This window comes from Somniosus microcephalus, chromosome 4 (genome assembly GCF_052327205.1).
Source record: "Somniosus microcephalus isolate GS21.2 chromosome 4, FLI_Smic_1.0, whole genome shotgun sequence".
NCBI classification, from domain to species: domain Eukaryota; kingdom Metazoa; phylum Chordata; class Chondrichthyes; order Squaliformes; family Somniosidae; genus Somniosus; species Somniosus microcephalus.
In genome coordinates, this window is record NC_140990.1 from 277,514,898 (window position 1) to 277,534,280 (window position 19,383).

General features: G+C 42.3%; 1 protein-coding gene across 2 annotated transcripts in view; it reads right to left on the reverse strand.

Annotated features, from left to right (window-relative positions):
* lrp2a (low density lipoprotein receptor-related protein 2a) overlaps window positions 1-19,383 on the reverse strand; it is a 390,094-nt gene that overhangs the window by 199,978 nt on the left and 170,733 nt on the right. For both annotated transcript variants that reach the window (XM_085986489.1, XM_085986488.1), the window contains exons 21-27: window positions 18,471-18,752; window positions 16,529-16,768; window positions 12,825-12,944; window positions 12,600-12,716; window positions 11,777-12,154; window positions 4,918-5,166; window positions 726-937 (exon numbers count right to left, since the gene is read on the reverse strand). In XM_085986489.1, coding sequence (XP_085842615.1) covers window positions 726-937; window positions 4,918-5,166; window positions 11,777-12,154; window positions 12,600-12,716; window positions 12,825-12,944; window positions 16,529-16,768; window positions 18,471-18,752 — 1,598 coding nt within the window. The remainder of the gene's footprint in view (window positions 1-725; window positions 938-4,917; window positions 5,167-11,776; window positions 12,155-12,599; window positions 12,717-12,824; window positions 12,945-16,528; window positions 16,769-18,470; window positions 18,753-19,383) is intronic.

Genomic DNA, 19,383 nt, shown 5'->3' on the forward strand with positions numbered 1-19,383 from the left:
TCCAACAGGGGCAGGGGGTGTTTTTGCGGCCGCGGTGGCGCAAATGAAAGGGCAGGCGGACAATTTTTTGGGGCTGCCTGCCAGCACTTGCCCCTTCCACTTCTTCATGCGGAGTGCCGGCTGCAATCGGTTAGCCCGGATCTCGAGTGCCAGGCTGTTTTCTTGGCACCCCACTCCCTGGTCCAACAGGGCACCCCCCCCCCCGTGCGCTGGACTAGGCCCCTCCCCTTTAATCAGGGGAGGGAGGCCTGTAATACTGCGGCACTGCGTGCCGACACGTGTGGCGCTGTTGCACGTAGCGCCATGATATTGAATGGTGGTGCCCCAGAAAGGAGGGGGGGGGGGGGGGGGGGAGTGCTTCCAGTAGCACCCCGCCTCCTGCTTGGTGCGCTACCACTTCACCCAGGTGAAGTTACCGCCCCGAAGAGGGCGCAACCAAATTTTTCCCCCTTTATGTTTTTAGTGCTGAAGACATACTTCCCAGAAAAGTTTTAAAATTCCATAGCTAGAAAAGAAATCTCTCATATAATTTTAGTTCCTGAAATGGCATTTTCGAACTTGATCATCTGTCCAAATCTTTGTAAACAGCTAACAATGAATATATCTTCTTCCCAGTCTTAGCTCCATTGTACTGCATTGGCCTAGGAACTATATTACCATTACAGCAATAAACTCTATTTCATGCAATTGCTTTTATCTACTAGAAAACAAAGAAACATACGTACAATTTTTCGGTCTGTTCCATTTTGAAAAGCACTCCAAACTTTGTCCTGAGTTACATCCGACCAATAAATCCGACCAGTTTCAGAATCAAAATCAATTGCAACAATATTTCTCCCATCTCGGATCACACTCTGAATGACATTTGGCCAAGCACTAATGTTGTCAGAAACTACCTGACCTCGACTTGCCACCATTAACTGAACATTCGTTGAATCTAGATAGAAAATCAATATAATGTCAACTGTATTGACTTCACAAAGCAAAAAGAGCTCACTGAAAACTAGGAGTTACACTAATAACATCACTGCTAGAGGAATAGCAAATTGAACTGTACACACAGGCTACTAGCCAAGCAGTTTTATTTCACAGAATCGCTCTCCAAACCATGGTTTGGGAAAGAAAACAAAATGGCAAACAAGGATGTTAAAATACATTGCACATGAATATTAAAACAGGTTTGGTCAACTGGTTTAAGCTCAGGAGCCTGAAAAAGAAATTGTATACAAACAAAAAACTGCAAAAAACATAGTACACTGTAACACTCCACTGCAACCACAATCAGCTCAAGCATACCATTTAAGAATCCTAAAACCAAACTCACCACTGTAACCCGTGACCTTTTTTTGTCAATCACCTGTCTGAAATCTGAACTGCACTCTTCCCCACCTCCCTCACAACCATTGGTTCCAATTCCCAGCTCCACAAACACTGAAGGATGATTCCCACTCCAGCCAACAACATCCTCTTCTTTGCTACAGACCCCAACAACATGCCAGAGGTGTTTGCCCATGCCATTAATGTAACTTCTACCCATCCATTGGCTCTGGGCTGATCCACCTCAGGAGTAGAGTGTACAGCAAAACCACTTGCTTGACACCCAGGGCCAAAAATCAACTAGTTGTATTAATGGCAATATAAACATGCACTATTCAGGCAACCTAGAATGGAAGGAATTATGTAGATTCCAATGGCATCCCATATCTCTCACATCATGACTGAATCTGTAGCATGCAGAATCTGGATGACGTTCAGGCTTGGGCTGATAAGTGGCAGGTAACATTCGCGCCACAGAAGTGCCAGGCAATGACTATCTCCAACAAGCAAGTGTCTAAACACCGCCCCTTGACATTCAATGGTATTACTATCGCCAAATCCCCCACCATCAACATCCTGGGTGGTCACCATTGACCAGAAACTTAACTGGACCAGCCACACAAATACTGTGGCATCAAGAGCAGGTCAGAGGCTAGGTATTCTGCAGCGAGTGTCTCACCTCCTGACTCCCCAAAGCCTTTCTACCATCTACAAAGCACAAGTAAGGAGTGTGATGGAATACTTGCCTGGATGAGTGCAGCTCCCACAGCACTCCAGAAGCTCAACACCATCCAGGACAAAGCAGCCCGCTTGATTGTCACCCCCTCTACCACCTTAAACATTCACTCACTCCACCACCGGCGTAATGTACCATCTATAAGATGCACTGCAGCAACTCGCCAAGGTTTCTTCAACAGCACCTGTCAAACCCACGACCTCTTCCACCTAGAAGGACAAGGGCAGCAGACTCATGGGAACACCACCACCTCCAAGCTCCCCTTCAAGTCACACATCATCCTAACTTAGAAGTATATCGCCGATCCTTCATCGTCGCTGGGTCAAAATCCTGGAACTCCCTCCTCCCTAGCAGCACTGTGGGAGTACCTTCACCACACAGACTGCAGCGGTTCAAGAAAGCGGCTCACCATCACCTTCTCAAGAGCAATTAGGGATGGGCAATAAATGCTGGCCTTGCCAGCAATGCCCACATCCCATAAAAATGAATAACTTGTTTTTAAATGTACTAAGAGCCACCCCCAAGCAACAGAAGAGTTGCATCTGGCTATCAAGATGCTAAGTGGCTATCACCATATTACAACATTATGTTGATCTGAACTGGTTCTAGCCCATCATAACTGAGCCTAGACTTGAGCCGTCCAAAAATATCCAATCAGAATATAATGTCTCAATTATACCAAGACCCGCAGCTATAATCCAGGCTCAGTACATGAAAATGCTGATGATGGATTAGTGGCATTGCTCCAGTTAAACTGGGTATACTTTGTGTATGTTTCCATCAGTACCAGCAAGACCCACCTAAGGTGGGTCTGGTTTACACCAGCACTCATGGGCTAAGCCTCACATTCAAAGAAATAAAAATTAAGGGGCTGAAAATCTGCAACTGTTCTGGCAGACACCCACCATACCTGCCCCTGCCTGCCCACTACCGTCAATTCCAGTATTGAAAAAATAGCGAGTGCTCTAGATGTGCCCCAAGTGGCACTGCTGCCCACCAATGCCATCTAAATGAAGGGACTTTTCCCTTACCTTATGAACTATGGCAGGGTCAGTGGCAGAGGTCTGGGGCAGGTACATCTCAATACTTATCCAAAAATGCTCCACCCACAGATTTTCTGGGCCCAAGTCTTGTTAAGCCAGTTTACAACCTTGATGAAACTAGATCAAGTGCTCACTCTTCCATCCCCTAGTTAATTATACTTCCTACTATAGATGCTCATGCATACAAGCAGGGAGAAAGACTGGCCACATAGCAGACTAGGGCAAGGTGCTATTCCCTCTACTGGAGTAAATTGAAAAGAAAAAAAAAAAGTTTGAAATTGGAGACCAAAAATAAAGCAAATATAAATTTTATGAAATTGATTGTGGATTCCTGTCTACATTTAGCTTAGAGGATTGACTGGCTAGAAAGAGATAAAGCAGAAAAGATAATTTGCAAAGTGTTCAATATTAGGTCCCTACTAAAGGCATTTTTTTGTCTGGTCAGTAGTGGCATCAATAAAAAGTAGGAGAGAATCATATACCCCTTAACAGATTAGTAGATACTGCTTGGCTGGCAAATGGGCACTAATCCTGGACACAGTCTTGCATTCTAACAACTTAATTTAAATTGCAGAAGCATTACCACAGGAATTCACTAGTAATGGCTACTGTGTAGAAATGCATAGGTTCGTTCTGAAGTTTTAAGTTCATTAAAGTACTTGTCCATCATTATGTGCTTAATGACTGTCCTCTATTCCAACACAGAACCTTTGAATTCACGGCCTATAGCAATATTATAATGGTGAACAATCTACATTCTATGGGCAAAAACGACATCCTTACTTTCTATAGAAATGATGTCCACACCCTGCCACCAGATATACTAGTTTCCACACATCTGATGCTCCTGGATTGCTATCAGTTCCAGCAACCACACTATTCAATTGTTTAGATTACACTGTAAATACTGCAGACACATAGGGCAGGATTTTCATTGAGCCGTGGAGGCGTGTGGGGGGTTAAAATCTTGAAATCGGGGGGCACGAACCCATCCCACCCCCAATCTGCCTCCATGCCAGTTTCAAAGGAGGCGGGTACCCGACCCGCGCTGGGACCCGCCTCCCCGAGGCGGGAAGGGGATTAGTGCCAATTAACTGCCTGTTAACAGGTAGTTAACAGGCAGTTTTTAGCCTAATCCCTATTTTTATTGGTGAAGTGTAGGATTCCCGACGGCTCCAAACCATGCCAAGTTAGCGAGGAGGGCCGTCGGGATGAAGGGCTTGGAGGGGTCGAGATGTCCGGTGTTCAGGTGAGTGATGGGTGCATGAGTGCAGAGGTAAGTGTGTTTGGTGTGTGTAAAGTGTTTAAAGAAGTTTTACTTACATTTACTTACCTTTACAGCCTTCCTTCCTTCAGGTCTCGAGAGTCCCTCATCTCACCAGCACAGAAAGCAGAATGGCCGCGATCTGTCAAAAATGGCAGCATTCAGCTTTCTGTTCCGGAGAGATCTCTAAATCATCCTGAGAGTAAGGAATTAACTTGGAGTACAGATTGTCAGTGTTTGACAGCTTCAAACAGCTGTCGAACGCTGATATTTCATCTGTCAAAAGCTCGACAGATGAAATGTCAATCTGTGACATCACCTGTTGCCGGGTGACACTTAATTGGCCTGCTGAGCCCGCTGGGCGGGCTCAACAAGGTCAATCAAGTGAAAATCGCGTGGGTTGGCCACAACTCGATGGAGGCGGAACTACAACCCCTAAAGTTGTAGTCCCGCCTCCTAAATGAAAATCCAGCCCATAGTATATTTGTGTTACAATACTGCAATTGGTCTGATAAAATGCATTTCAGTCGAACACAGGAAAATATGACAAGCTTTACCTGAAGCTTTGCAGGTCCTCTCATCAACTTCTAAAGTATAACCTTCATCACAGGTGCACCTGAAAGAGCCTCTTTCATTGTAACATATCTGGCTACAAATGCCCGGTGGATTACATTCATCAATATCTTCACAGGTCTTGGAATCATTTGTAAGCTGATGGCCACTTGGGCAAGTGCACTGTGCACCAAAGGGCCCCTGGATGCATTCATGTGTGCAACCTGCATTATTTTCATTGCAGCTCTCTGTATCTAGTTTTTGTCGTAAAACAAAAGCATAAATAATTTTAGGACAATATTTTTAAATCTTTATTTTAGAAAAAGTCTCCACATTTCTACATCATATTTCAATCAAATGTTTAGTATGACCTGCATGTAAAACAAATAGCCCCTCAAAGTTAATTTTTCCTTTTTTAGCTCATTAAAAGGGACAGGATGATCTTCCAAATACATCTTGCAAGACTTAAACTCCACAAAACCAATTTGAGGAGAGGTAATGTGAAGTAAAGGGAATTAAGGGTTACGGGGAGCGGGCAGGAAATTGGACATGAGTCTAGGTTCGGAATGGTCATGGCCCTGTGGGTAGTGGAGCGGGCCCAGGGGCCATGTAGCCTGGTTCTGCTCCTACTTCTTGTGTTCTAATTCTGTGTTAGATTTCAGGAGATGGTTTTATTCCTGTTCCTGGCTGGGGTGGAGATCGCCTTTACAGAAGGTAAGTACTGTAGAAAATATAGGGACAGAGTGATCTCCTGGACGAGTTTCGATCGCCTAGATGGGTCGGAGAGGAATTTCCCAGATTTTTTCTCCCAAATTGGCCATTGGGTTTTTAATCTGGTTTTTCGCCTCTCCCGGGAGATCACATGGGTTTGGGTGAGATGGAGAGTGATAGTAGATTTGAGGTTAGGATCAGATCAGCCATGATCTTATTGAATGGTGGAGCAGGCTCAAGGGGCCGATTGGCCTACTCCTGCTCCTATTTCTTATGTTCTTATGTTCATATAGTATCAGCAGAAATTTTATAATTTTCTTTTGACAGTTGATGACTGTCACACTGGATACTCATAGAACGACAGAATGGAGCTTCTGCCTCATGAGACAATACAGGCCGTTAACTAGTACATTCAAATAACTATCATCTGCACACAGGCTGTTTGTATCTTCCATATTTAGCTGTGCCTTTGGTCTAAAAATGCAATCAAGACAGTGCAGCTCAGAGGTCAGAGCAATTTCCATTCCCTAATTAGTTTCAGTTAACACTCTAAAATTCAGTGTGATTAATGGAATTTATAACTGTAATATGTAGGTACGAAAAATGGGCAAGTTTGAATAACTGGTCTCTGAACATTAAGAGAGATGTCGATGTCTGTCAACTGAGGCAATAAAATCAAAGTAAGCAACTGATTTTAAAATTAAGCTGTCTTCAAGAACATATATTATGAAATGTAAATATGTAATTTATTCCCAGAGTACTCATTTACAAATTACCTGTACAACACTGAGAAACCATCATGACTTGTAATATTGAACCCAAAAGTATGATTACTATAATTAAGAACTGCTGTTGCCATCTTAATCAGAGAAAATTGGGGATATATCAGTCTTAAATATTTACAGTCTTTACAGTAGAAGACACTAAGAATATCCCAACACTGGACAAACAGGGGGCTATGGGGGGGGGGGGGGGGGGAGGAGCTAAACACGATCAAAATCACTAAGGAAGTGGTACTCGGTAAAATAATGGGACTCAAGGCAGATAAATCACCTGGACCTGATGGCTTACATCCTAGGGTCTTGAGGGAAGTGGCGGTAGGGATTGTGGATGCATTGGTAATAATTTTCCAAAACTCCCTGGAATCAGCAAAGGTCCCGGCAGACTGGAAAACTGCTAATGTAACGCCCTTATTTAAAAAGGGCAGTAGACAGAAGGCTGGAAACTATAGCCTAACATCTGTGGTAGGTAAAATTTTGGAGTCCATTATTAAGGAGACAGTAACAGGACATTTGGATAATCATAATTTAATAGGACAAAGTCAGCATGGTTTTATGAAGGGGAAGTCATGTTTGACAAATTTGCTGGAGTTCTTTGAGGAAGTAACATATAGGGTGGATAAAGGGGAACCAGTGGACGTAGTGTATTTAGACTTCCAAAAGGCATTTGACAAGGTGCCACACAAAAGATTATTGCTTAAGATAAAAAATCACGGGATTGGGGATAATATTCTAGCATGGATAGAGGATTGGCTATCTAACAGAAAGCAGAGAGTTGGGATAAATGGTTCATTCTCGGACTGGCAATCAGTAACTAGTGGTGTTCCACAGGGGTCAGTGCTGGGTCCCCAACTCTTTACAATCTATATTAACGATTTGGAGGAGGGGACCGAGTGTAACATATCAAAGTTTGCAGATGATACTAAGATGGGAGGGAAAGTAGTGAGTGAGGACATAAAAAACCTGCAAGGGGACATAGACAGGCTAAGTAAGTGGGCAGAGATTTGGCAGATGGAATACAATGCTGGAAAGTGTGAGGTTATGCACTTTGGCAGGAAAAATCGTAGAGCAAGTTATTATCTTAATGGCAAGAAGCTGGAAAGTACTGAGGTACAAAGGGGTCTGGGGGTCCTGGTGCACGAAACTCAAAAGGTTAGGATGCAGGTGCAGCAAGTGATTAAGAAGGCCAATGGAATGTTGGCTTTCATTGCTAGGGGGATAGAATATAAAAATAGGGAGGTATTGCTTCAGTTGTACAAGGTATTGGTGAGACCGCACCTGGAATACTGCATACAGTTCTGGTGTCCATACTTAAGACAAGACATACTTGCTCTCGAGTCAGTACAAAGAAGGTTCACTCGGTTAATCCCGGGGATGAGGGGATGGACATATGAGGAGAGGTTGAGTAGATTGGGACTCTACTCATTGGAGTTCAGAAGAATGAGAGGCGATCTTATTGAAACATATAAGATTGTGAAGGGGTTGGATCGGGTGGATGCGGGGAGGATGTTCCCGATGATGGGTGAAACTAGAACTAGGGGGCATAGTCTTAGAATAAGGGGCTGCTCTTTCAAAACTGAGATGAGGAGGAACTACTTCACTCAGAGGGTGGTAGGTCCATGGAATATGCTGCCCCAAAAAGCTGTAGAAGCTACATCATTACATAAATTTATAGACAGTTTCCTAGAAGTAAAGGGAATAAAGGGTTATGGGGAGCGGGCAGGAATTTGGACATGAGTCTAGGTTCGGATCGGTCATGGCCCTGTGGGTAGCGGAGCGGGCCCAGGGGCCATGTAGCCTGATCCTGCTCCTATTTCGTGTGTCTAATTCTGTTAGATTCAGGAGATGGTTCTGTGATAGTGGATTGACGGTTAGGATCAGATCAGCCATGATCTTATTGAATGGCGGAGCAGGCTCGAGGGGCTGATTGGCCTACTCCTGCTCCTATTTCTTAAGTTCTTAAATTACAATTTATACTCGTCAAGAGCAGTAAAAGCTCAGGTATATAATGAGCTCAAAGTCGGTTGAAGTGAGGGGGGAGGCTATAAAAGCAGTAATTAAAGCCAATCTGCACGTGTCCATGTGGTCAATATTGTAATTTAGGATTCAGTCATTAGGAAAGATCAATTGGACTGTGTCCCTATCCAGAAGATAAAGTGCATCTTTCCACTTGTGGCAGTCCACTAATAGCTCATCCATGGGTATCTGCAGGAGGTTGCAAGATAATCAGGAGACACAGACAGGGTGACATTTTTTTCTCATAGCCCAGATTTTGAAGCAAATTATAGTGCCCTCCATGATGTGTTAGCTTACAACACAGATTAGTGACTGAAATTTGGAGCTTCTGATCTGCATAGCTGTGTCAAACCATGCATTTACTCACAGCCATCAGGTGACCCCATTCAAAATAAAAGGGATTAATACTACCTTTAAAATAGTGAATGGGAATGAGGTACAAACACATTAAGCGCTCATCTGCTGATGTTGAGAACAGTAAATTCTAGGTTCAGATGTTTATTTTTTAAAAAGCAGTTCTCCTAATGCCATTCACTATGAATGCATTCAAGTTTTATAGCAAAGGTCAATTTCAGGAATGTTTAAGCTTGGGTACAATGCCGACCCTCATTCTACTCTGCTGGCTTCCTGCCAAATCAAAGAGCCAGAATTTCAAAGCAAACTGTGGCGATCAGTGCAACAGGTAGATTGCTCACTACAAAAATAGACCTCTGCTCAAGAAACTTGAACATCTTCTGAACTTTTTTAATTAAAAAATGGCAGACTTCTTCGCTCTTCTCGGTGTGTCATCTTTTTAAAACATGTAGAGCAATAATTACACAGTCGCATTCTCTCGTATAATCAACTAAGGTTTACTTTGCATTATACATAAAATATATATTTACTGACAAAAGTTTCATGAGTAATTCAAGGATCTCATGTTTAAATATTTTTCTATCCCGGTTACAAAATTGGAAGTGGTGCCGAAAATGAAATACAATCTACAGGATGTATTATGTTAGCATAGTGCTAGTACTGCTGACCTACATTGACTCCCAGTCCTGCAATGCCACAAATTTAAAAAAGTCATCCTCATGTTTAAATCCTCTCCTAGCCTTACCCCTCCATAACGCTGTAACCTCCCCAGACCTACAACCAGCGGCCCCCCCCCCCACCCCTCCAAACTCTTTTACAACAGCAAAATACTATGGATACTGGAATCTGAAATAAAAACAGAAAATGCTGGAAATACTCAGCAGGTCAGGCAGTATCTGTGGAGAGAGAAACAGAGTTAACGTTTCAGGTCTGTGGCCTTTCATCAGAACTGGAAAAAGTTAGAGAGTAAAAGATTTTATCCAGGTGCAGAGGCGAGGAAAGAACAAAAGGGACAGTCTGTGATAGGGTAGAAGGCAGGAGTGGTTAAATGCTGCAAATGGGAATGGCAGAATCATCAACAGCTGCCGTCTGAAAAAATAAGGGCAGAGATTATGGTCTGAAATTGTTGAACTCAATGTTGAGTCCAGAAGGCTGTAAAGTCCTAATCGAAAGATGAGGTGTTGTTCCTCGAGCTTACGTTGAGCTTCATTGGAATAGTGTAAGAGGCCGAGGAGAGAGAGGTCAGAGTGGGAGTGGAGCGGAGAATTAAAGTGACAGACGACCGGAAGCTCGGGGTCACCCTTACGGACTGAACGGAGGTGTTCCGCAAAGCGGTTACCCAATCTGCATTTGGTCTCCCCAATGTAGAGGAGACCGCAACGTTAGCAGTGAATACAGTATACTAAATTACAAGTACAACAAGTAAATCGCTGTTTCACCTGGAAGAAGTGTTTGAGGCCCTGGACAGTGGTAAGGGAGGAGGAAAAAGGGCAGGTGTTGCATCTCCTGGGCTTGCATGGGAAGGTGCCATTGGAAGGGGAAGGGGTGTTGGGGGTGGTAAGAGGAGTGGACCAGGGTGTCGCAGAGGGAGCGGCCCCTTCGGGATGCTGAAAGGGGAGGGGAGGGGAAGATGTGTTTGGTGGTGGGATCACGCTGGAGGCGGCGGAAATGACGGAGGATGATCCATTGAATGTGGATGCTGGTGGGGTGAAGGTGAGGACAAGGGGAACCTTATTGTGGTTCTGGGAGAGAGGGGAAGGGGAGAGAGCAGAAGTGTGGGGAATGGACACAGTCAAGGGCCATGTCAACCACAGTAGAGGGGAATCCTCGGTTGAGGAAAAGGAAGACTTATCGGAAGCACTAGTATGGAAGGTGGCATCGTCAGAACAGATGCAGCGGAGACGGAGAAACTGGAAGAATGGAATAGAGTCCTTACAGGAAGCGGGGTGGGAGGAAGTGTAGTCCAGGTAGCTGTGGGAGTCATTGGATGTTTGTCGATAGCCTATCCCCAGAAATAGAGACAGAGAAGTCGAGGAAGGGAAGGGAAGAGTCAGAGATGGACCATGTGAAGGTGAGGGAAGGGTGGAAATTGGAAGCAAAGTGAATCAAATTTTCTAGTTCAGGGCGAGAGCAGGAAATGGCACCAATACAGTCATCAATGTACCGAAAAAAGAGGTGAGGGAAGGGACCCGAGTAGGACAGGAACAAAGAATGTTCCACATATCTCACGAAAAGGCAGGCATAGCTAGGGCCCATGTGGGTTCCCATAGCAACACCTTTAATTTGGAGGAAGTGAGTGGAGTCAAAGGAGAAGTTGTTCAATGTGAGAACAAGTTCAGCCAGGTGATGGTGGATGGGGACTGGTTGGGCCTTCTGGACTCAACATCGAGTTAAACAATTTCAGGCCATAACCTCTGCCCCTATTTTTTCCAGCTGTTGATGATTCTGCCATTCCCATTTGTAGCATTTAACCACTTCTGCCTTCCACCCTATCACAGACCGTCCCTTTTGTTCTTTCCTCCACCCACCCCGCTGCACCAAGTTAAAATCTGTTTCCTCCAAACTCTTTGTTCTTCCAACTCTGGCTTCGTGGGCATCTCCACCTTTCCTTCGCCACACCATCGGCAACTGCGCCTTGAGCTCTTAAGTCCCACAGTCTGGAATTCCCACCCTAAACCTCTCCAACTTGCTCTCCTCCTTTAAGACCCTCCTTAAAACCCACCTCTTTGACCATGCTTTTGGTCACCAATGCTACACTCTCCTTTGGCTCAGTGGCCATTTTTTTTCTGAATATGTTTCTGTGAAGCACCTTGGGGCAGTTTGCTACATTAAAGGCTCTATATAAATGTAAATTGTTGTAGTACAATAATAGTAGTATCAATTGCAGGTCATAGTATCTGCTCCTTTCTTCCACCCTTCACTACAGACATTTTAATTTTGTCCCACATATACACTTTATGTTCATTATAAAGAATATGGGAAATATTAAAAGTAATTTACTTACTGCAGAGTGGAGATTCATCTGCACCATTTGGGCAGTCTGTAGTACGGTCGCAAACCTTATCCAAATTCAGACAGATGCTAAGACCTGGGCACTGCCACTGGTTACTGGGACATTGAAATGGCTGTGTTGGGCAGTCTCTTTCATCACTCATGTCCCTACAGTCATTATCACCATCACACAGCCAGCCTCTGAAGACACAGTTTCCATTATCACACCGGAAATAGCTGGCAGAACAGTTCTTTGGTGAACAGCCAAGATGTTCATCTGATCCATCAGTACAGTCTGCATGGCCATCACATTCCCAATTTGATGGTATACAAGCGCCATCATCTTGACACTGGAATTCATTTTGGTGGCACATACCTGGTGGTCGAGTGGCTACAAAAAGAAAAACAAAAGCTTACAATATTGCAATCCAAGTTTTGTCAGGGGTTATATAAAGCAATCCTTTGTGTCAATTAATACTTTGACAAACCAATTACTGTTTATTGGGCAAGGTCACTAAAGTGATGTTTATCATATAAAATGGCTAGGGTAAAATCCAGGAAAGATAAGATAGCAATAAATTATTGACACTGGCCCCCAAGACCAAATTCAGAGGTTAGAGAAAGAAACTGGACATGCACTGGATCATAAGTTGGTGCATGCAACTGATGCAGGCCCTGCGTTGCAATGTAAATGTGGTGGGGAGGGGGGTGTTCCTGGCCTTTGTCTCCCTAAACTTCAGGAACACCAAGAACAATTTCAAACCAAAACAAAGCAGCAAGGGAACAGAGTTACAGAGAAAATCAACCTTCGATCAGCTCTATATTGATATACATACGGCATCCCGCCTCATCAGATTGATCACTGCAATCAAAAACGCCATCACAGTGGTAGAAATTGCTGATGCACTGCCCTCCTCTTGCACATTTAAACTCATAGGAAGTGCAGTTATACACTGTAAAGAAATTAATTCTAGTTTAGGAATCTGAACCATAGCGTATTATTCAAAATGTTTGCGATAAACTGCCTCTGATTGTGGCCGTTACCATTTTTCTACACTCACCACAGCCCTGTTCATCCAATCCATCCAGGCAGTCTTCATCACCATCACAAACGTAAGCTGGGTCAATGCACCGATGTTCTGGGCACAAGAATTGTTCAGGTTGGCAGGTACTTGTGAAATCTTTATTTTTAAGAAAAAAAGAGAAATCAGAAAAAAAAACTTAAATTTATACTTACAGTAGCATTTTATGTAGCTGCTGTTGAGACTTGTAGATGTTCAATCCTACTTTACACACCTATTTAACTCCCAAATACAAGGAAATTACTGACTGAGATCGCTAGAATTCATATATCACACTGGTTAATGGAGGAGAGTCCGAGTTGTTCTTTCATGAGTTTGAAAGAACAAATCACAAAATCTGCATTATCTGGATTATGTTTCTTTTCCATGTGAAAGATCACCAGTAATACCAAAGCAGTAATAATGTACAAAGTACTATCTCTACATTACTTAAAGTGCAAGGCACAATGAACAATAAATCCTTCTGTTTAAAATACACCATGCAAAGCCATTTTGGTCAGTTTAGTGTCTGACATGCATGGAAACCCATCACCATGCTTAAGATTGTGCCTTGGGACAGAGATTGTGGGCCTCGGGGGGGGGGGGGGGAAGGGAGAAGGAATAATTGGTGATTGGGGAGATCAGTAGCCCGGGGGGTTAGCGGCGGCGATCGTAGTGGGGTGGGGTTGCAGTAGTGGCAGCGGATCTGCAGGGGAGGGGTACCGGCAGCGGACCGAGTTCCTTTAATAGGGGGTTGGGAGCAGCACTCCTGCTCCTCCTGGGTCCACATTCAGGTATGTATGGAGGCCTTCCTGTGCTTAGCTGTGCGAGTTCAGCATGTGGAGAGTGAAGCGTTGGGGCATTCGAAAATTGGAAACAGGTCCTGTAAGATGTGCAGGACCCCAATTAAAATAAAATAATTCTATACCTAAAATGTTCCCGACGTGCTCTCCTGCCGCAAATGCATCTACCTTATCCAATATTGCTGGTGGCGCATTTCCGGTCAGAAATGTACGCCAGCTTCCTGCCTGCCATATTGGAGGCTTAGGAGGCCGTCTAGTGCCCCAAAAATGGGTGCTACATGGCCGAATTTCTAGGCTAATGAATTGCAGTTAGATATGGATTCATTTTAATTACAGCTAACAATCCCAATCCTTGGTCATAGAATTATAACGATTATATCTATTTTGGTATGTGCACCAAATCAGATTAGTTTCCCCCTCACTATTCTTCTGAAAGCAGTGATCCATGCTTGGGTGATAGCACTCCTATAACTTGCCCAAATAAAAATATAATGGGAAAAAGATAACTACAATTATTAAAATTGTGGAGGGTGAAATTGGTCTACAGCAGTAGCACAAAACTGATTTTCTTTATCGTTTATTTCAATGAAAAAAAAATTGGGCACAGTGTAAAATGGACTGACAATTCACTATGAGCCCGTACTGGCATAGTCCAATTTTACCTCAGAAGTTGCTTTTCCTAAACTTGGTGGCAACTACAACGTTACAGAGTTCAGCAAAGTACAAGGATGAGAACTCTGTGAAGAGCCATTATCTGCTGGAACTTCACCTTTTCTATTCATGTGCATATTTTGTCCCACTGAAGTGGGAAACATTTTCACATCACGCAAATCTTAATGGGAGTGAAATTTCACATGTAGGAAATTTGGACCTCTGATGGGCTTATTAGTCAGCTAGCATTTGGAACGTACCAACAGATGGGAGTGTTGAAGTTTCCTATCCTAATCGCTCAACCATTGGTGGGCGTGCCTTCTGTTGCCTAGGCCCTAAGCTCTGGAATTCTCTGCCTAAACCTCTCCACCTCGCTACCTCTCTTTCCTCCTTTAAGACGCTCCTTAAAACCTACCTCTTTGATCAAGCTTTTGGTCACCTGCCCTAATTTTTCCTTAAGTAGCTCGATGTCAATTTTTTTGTCTTATAATACTCCTGTGCAGTGCCTTGAGATGCTTTACTACATTAAAGGTGCTATATAAAATACAAGTTGTTGTTGTTATCCACATCCCTGTACTGCCACTATTTGCCATATAGTTTTGAACCAGTCATAATAGAGCAGTGATTATCACAGCTTACCACCTTGACAAGCAGGTAATAAATTTCTTGACCCTAGTAAAATGCAGTTGTGGTGAGAAGAACCATCAGGGTGGAAACATCAACCAGAAACGTGCATTTTACTGATTTAGCAGTGAATTTTATTGTGTGAAATCTACTGGTTAGAACAGCAGCGGTATTTGCCTCTGGTGAACATCCCCCAATCCACATACAAGAAAGCAGACCCGAGGAAATATCCTGAGTCAGTTCAACACCATGGCCACCACCCATAGGAGTGAAAGGTTCCATGCTGTCAAAAAAGAGCATTTATAAATTGGCTCACATGACTGTGGCTGTTTAGCCACAGGAGATTAAAATGTTGACACTGTGAGAAGAAGCTGCAATGGAATTGTTGGGTTGGAAAATCTGGATCAGGAAAAAGAAGCCAAAATGGATGCATCTGTTGTTGACTGGGGCAAGCATCCTTATGTTATGCTTTCCCAGGATAATAGGACCCCAATTTCCAAACATTTAGGAGGTTCCCGCCTGGTTTAGGCAGCCACCTCATCCACCTGCAAACCCTGCAAACAGTTGGAAATGGTCGCGATCTGAGCAGGTAAGTAACCTGCTCTTTTATACCTACCCACCAACCGGCTTCTGGGAGGATAAGATTAAAATCCACCTCCAAATCTTACTAAATATTTGATTCATCCATCTCCTCATCTAAAAAGAATCATGAAAGCAACCAATAGACTGTGCTGCTGGGTTTACTTCCTTGGTGTCAGCTCTGCACTGGACTTAAAACCAATAGATCTGCAGGCCCTATAAATATGTGGATACTGCAAAATAGCCTGCTTAAATTAGCCCCCCATGTTAATGAGCTTAATTAATGTTTTTTCAATAGTGCTTCACCAAGCACTGCAAATTTATAACTTTCTTCTGCAATGAACAAACATATCAACACATGCGGCAGTCATTTCTAGATGTCATTCCACTATTGGAAACATTTCTGACATGAAATTTCATCCTCGGTATGACTGGTGTTTCAAAAAAGTTACATTTATATATTTTAAAAATACGCATATAATATTAACTAGGTGTGTTTTACTTTCCCTAGCCTTGATCATATGAAGAGCCTATACATTTTTCAAGTGCAGAAAATAAACACATTTTGGAGAGATTAATATGCCCCCACCGGTCAAAACATTAGAATGAATTGGCATAATAGCTAATAGTATGCAGCCTACCCACTGATATTAAGTACTTTACACTAATAGTTCATATGGAATTATATCTTACAGTGCACCGATTTATGAAATAAGAACATAATTTATTCTCATTTCTTAGTAAAAACTACACAAATTAAGAAAAAGTTACGTTATTTAATTTTAAACAAAAATATTTGCATTTTTTAAATTGTCCATTTGGCGAAAGTGTTGATACAAATGTTGGCCCTGAATTTCTTCTACCACTGCACCACAACAATGTCACAAGCGTCTGGCAGAAACCTATAATTCCATCAACTATTAAAATAAATAGTCGTAAAATCATACCAGATCACAACAGATCAATAGGTTACTTCATTCCAAATAGTCCATCCTATACCATTTAAACTTACAAAGTACACCTCACAGAAAAAAATGTAATACTTACTGCAGTTAAGCTCATCTGAGCCATCTCCACAATCATTGTCTGTGTCACATACCCATCTCTTCGGGATACACTGGTAATTGGTGCAGGTAAAATAGTTTGCAGCACAGGTTCTGGGGCCACGGGTTGGGCATCCCCGTTCATCACTCGCATCTGAGCAGTCATCTTGTCCGTCACACCTCCAGTAATTTGGAATGCATTGGTGGTTAGAACATGTAAAGGCAGTTGAAGAGCATGTGGTATCTAGGTGTATAGACATAAGACAAGAATATAAGTTTTTATGAAAGGTGCATAGAAATGTATCAATGCCTTACTTTGCTTAAGTGGGTAAATTATTAATAGTTCCTATTCACAGGTAACACACATCAGATGCTAAGCTGGCTTGTCTCAAAAGGTAAAAATTCAGCAAATTGTAACAGCTTAGATCAAATTAATAGTACATATTAAATACATATGAAAGACTTCCATGTCTTACCCATTGAAACACCAGGCATATTGATTTCTAATGGACGCTGTACAGTACATGGAAATATTTCACTAAGTATACACATGTCAACAAGACCCATGTTGCATGACTTATGTCAGAATATTTAATCTTGTATTTTATGGACATTAAACTATACTTTTCAATAGTGAAATTGGACTGATATGGAAATATTTCAGACCTGAAACTAACGTACATGTATCGAAATCTGTAAGCGGTGAGATAATGTAATTGCATACAAGATAAAATCAGAAATCATTTTAAATTGCACTGTTGTCAAGATCACTTTCAGTGCTGTACATTGAAAATATAGCAGTTTATTATTTTAAAAAATGCTGCCAAATGGCTATTAAATCAATTACGTTCCCGCATAAGACTTCACCCAATGCCTCCATATTAGCCTTACTCATTCTCTTGTGTATAAATCGGTGTCAGTCGTAGCTCAGTTGGTAGCACTCTTGCCTCTGAGTCAAAAGGTTGTGGGTTGAAGTCCCACCACAGAGACTTGAGCTGACACTCCAGTGCAGTACTGAGGGAGTACAGAGTGCTGCCGAAGGTGCCGTTTTTCAGATGAGACATTAAACTAAGGCCCTCTCAAGTGGACGTAAAAAGCATTATATTTATCACTCAACCAACATTACTAAAAACAAATTATCAGGTCATTATCACATTGCTGTTTTTGGAACCTTGCTTTGTGCAAGTTGGCTGCCATATTTCCTACATTACAACAGCAACTACACTTCAAAATTACTAAATTGTCTGTAAAGTGCTTTGGGACGTCATGAGGCTGTGAAAGGCGCTATATAAATGCGAGTTTCTCTCTTCTATAGTCCCAAAATTTACATTATGGAAGTTTTGTCTTAAAAAGCTATCAAAATGATTTATATATTTGTGATTTGGCTATATTCAATAGCCTGTTCATAAAACACCGGGAATGCCAGTTAAAACGTCATGCAGGGTTTTGATGAGGAATCTAAACACAAGAATTGGTTTACTTTCTGGAAGGCAAACTTTTTTTCCAGTTCTATTCCACATAGGGAAAAAGTAAGTTAAAACACTAACATATCTACTAATTTTATGATGGGCTTTACTGTTACAAGGTATCACTAGGGTTCAAAGTCTGCTAGTGTCCCAATCAGAACACTGCAAGTATCATTCAGGATGTATTAATTAAATGTAATGGGTCATAAAGAATTGAAATCAGTACGTAAAATAGAAATTTAATTAATGTGACAAAGAGAAGTATTCTGAAAACTGAGGACAATTAATCTCATTCTGTAAAATTTCATAATCTTTTATTTCTTAGCCCAAGAATGCATTAATTAGATGTGCTGAAAGGTAAATTTGATCTTATGCAACTAGAGAAATTAAGACCTTTTAAACAAATTAAATGAGTGCACTCAACTCCTCAATTGTACTGACACATTGGCTGCAATATATGTAAATTTCAACAGTACGTACTTAAAGTTCCACAGTTCACTTCATCACTATTATCATGGCAGTTATTAACTCCATCACAGCGATTATAATTTGGCACACATTTTCCATTGGCACAGGTGAAAGAAAAGAAGGCACACTGTTGTGTAGGTGGTTCACTTGATGGATCTTCAATGCAGTTAACATTGTTGGAGTCAAGTTTCATTCCATAGGGGCAGCCACAGACTCTCTGAAAATTGGTTATTGGGAAGCAAAAATGACTACAGTCCCCATTAGGGTTTGTTGGCTTGTTACAGTAGTTGGATCCTATATTGTAAAAAAACAAAATGTCTATTAGATAGATGTGGAAGATACTAGGACTTCAACACAAGGCCCGAGAAATTGCTTCATTAATATGAGCATTCATTAAAATAAAAGTTTCCCAATATTAAGTCAAATGGAAGTTACTAAATAATATTGGGAGCAAAATTCCTCCAAAAAAAAGGTTTGGCATTTATAACAAACTTTTCACTAAACTTAACAGGAGTACTTTCCTCTCTATCCAATCTACAGACCCAAAATTCCAGTTGGGCCCAAGGACGGAGGGCCAGCTGATTGCCCAGCTATGGCCAAACTTTTGGGCAGAACCCAGTTTTACCAGGATTCTACCCCATTTCTTCTGTCTTCCATTTTCCAGTACCAGAAGTGTGGGCAGAATTCACACCATCTATGTCAAGGGTGCATGTCTTGGGTGTTTCCAGACTACACCGAGAATTCCACCCAAAAGGCCATTATAAAGGCTGATGGGAACTTTAACCAGCTGAGGTGTGGCGGTGTTCCTGTTAAGGTCTTTTGAAAGGTTGCAGACCATACCCAGAGCAAGGTAATCAATCCCAGCGGGCATCAATTACTTTCCTTCTGGAAGCAGAATGGCTCCTTATGCAGCTGAAGACTATTA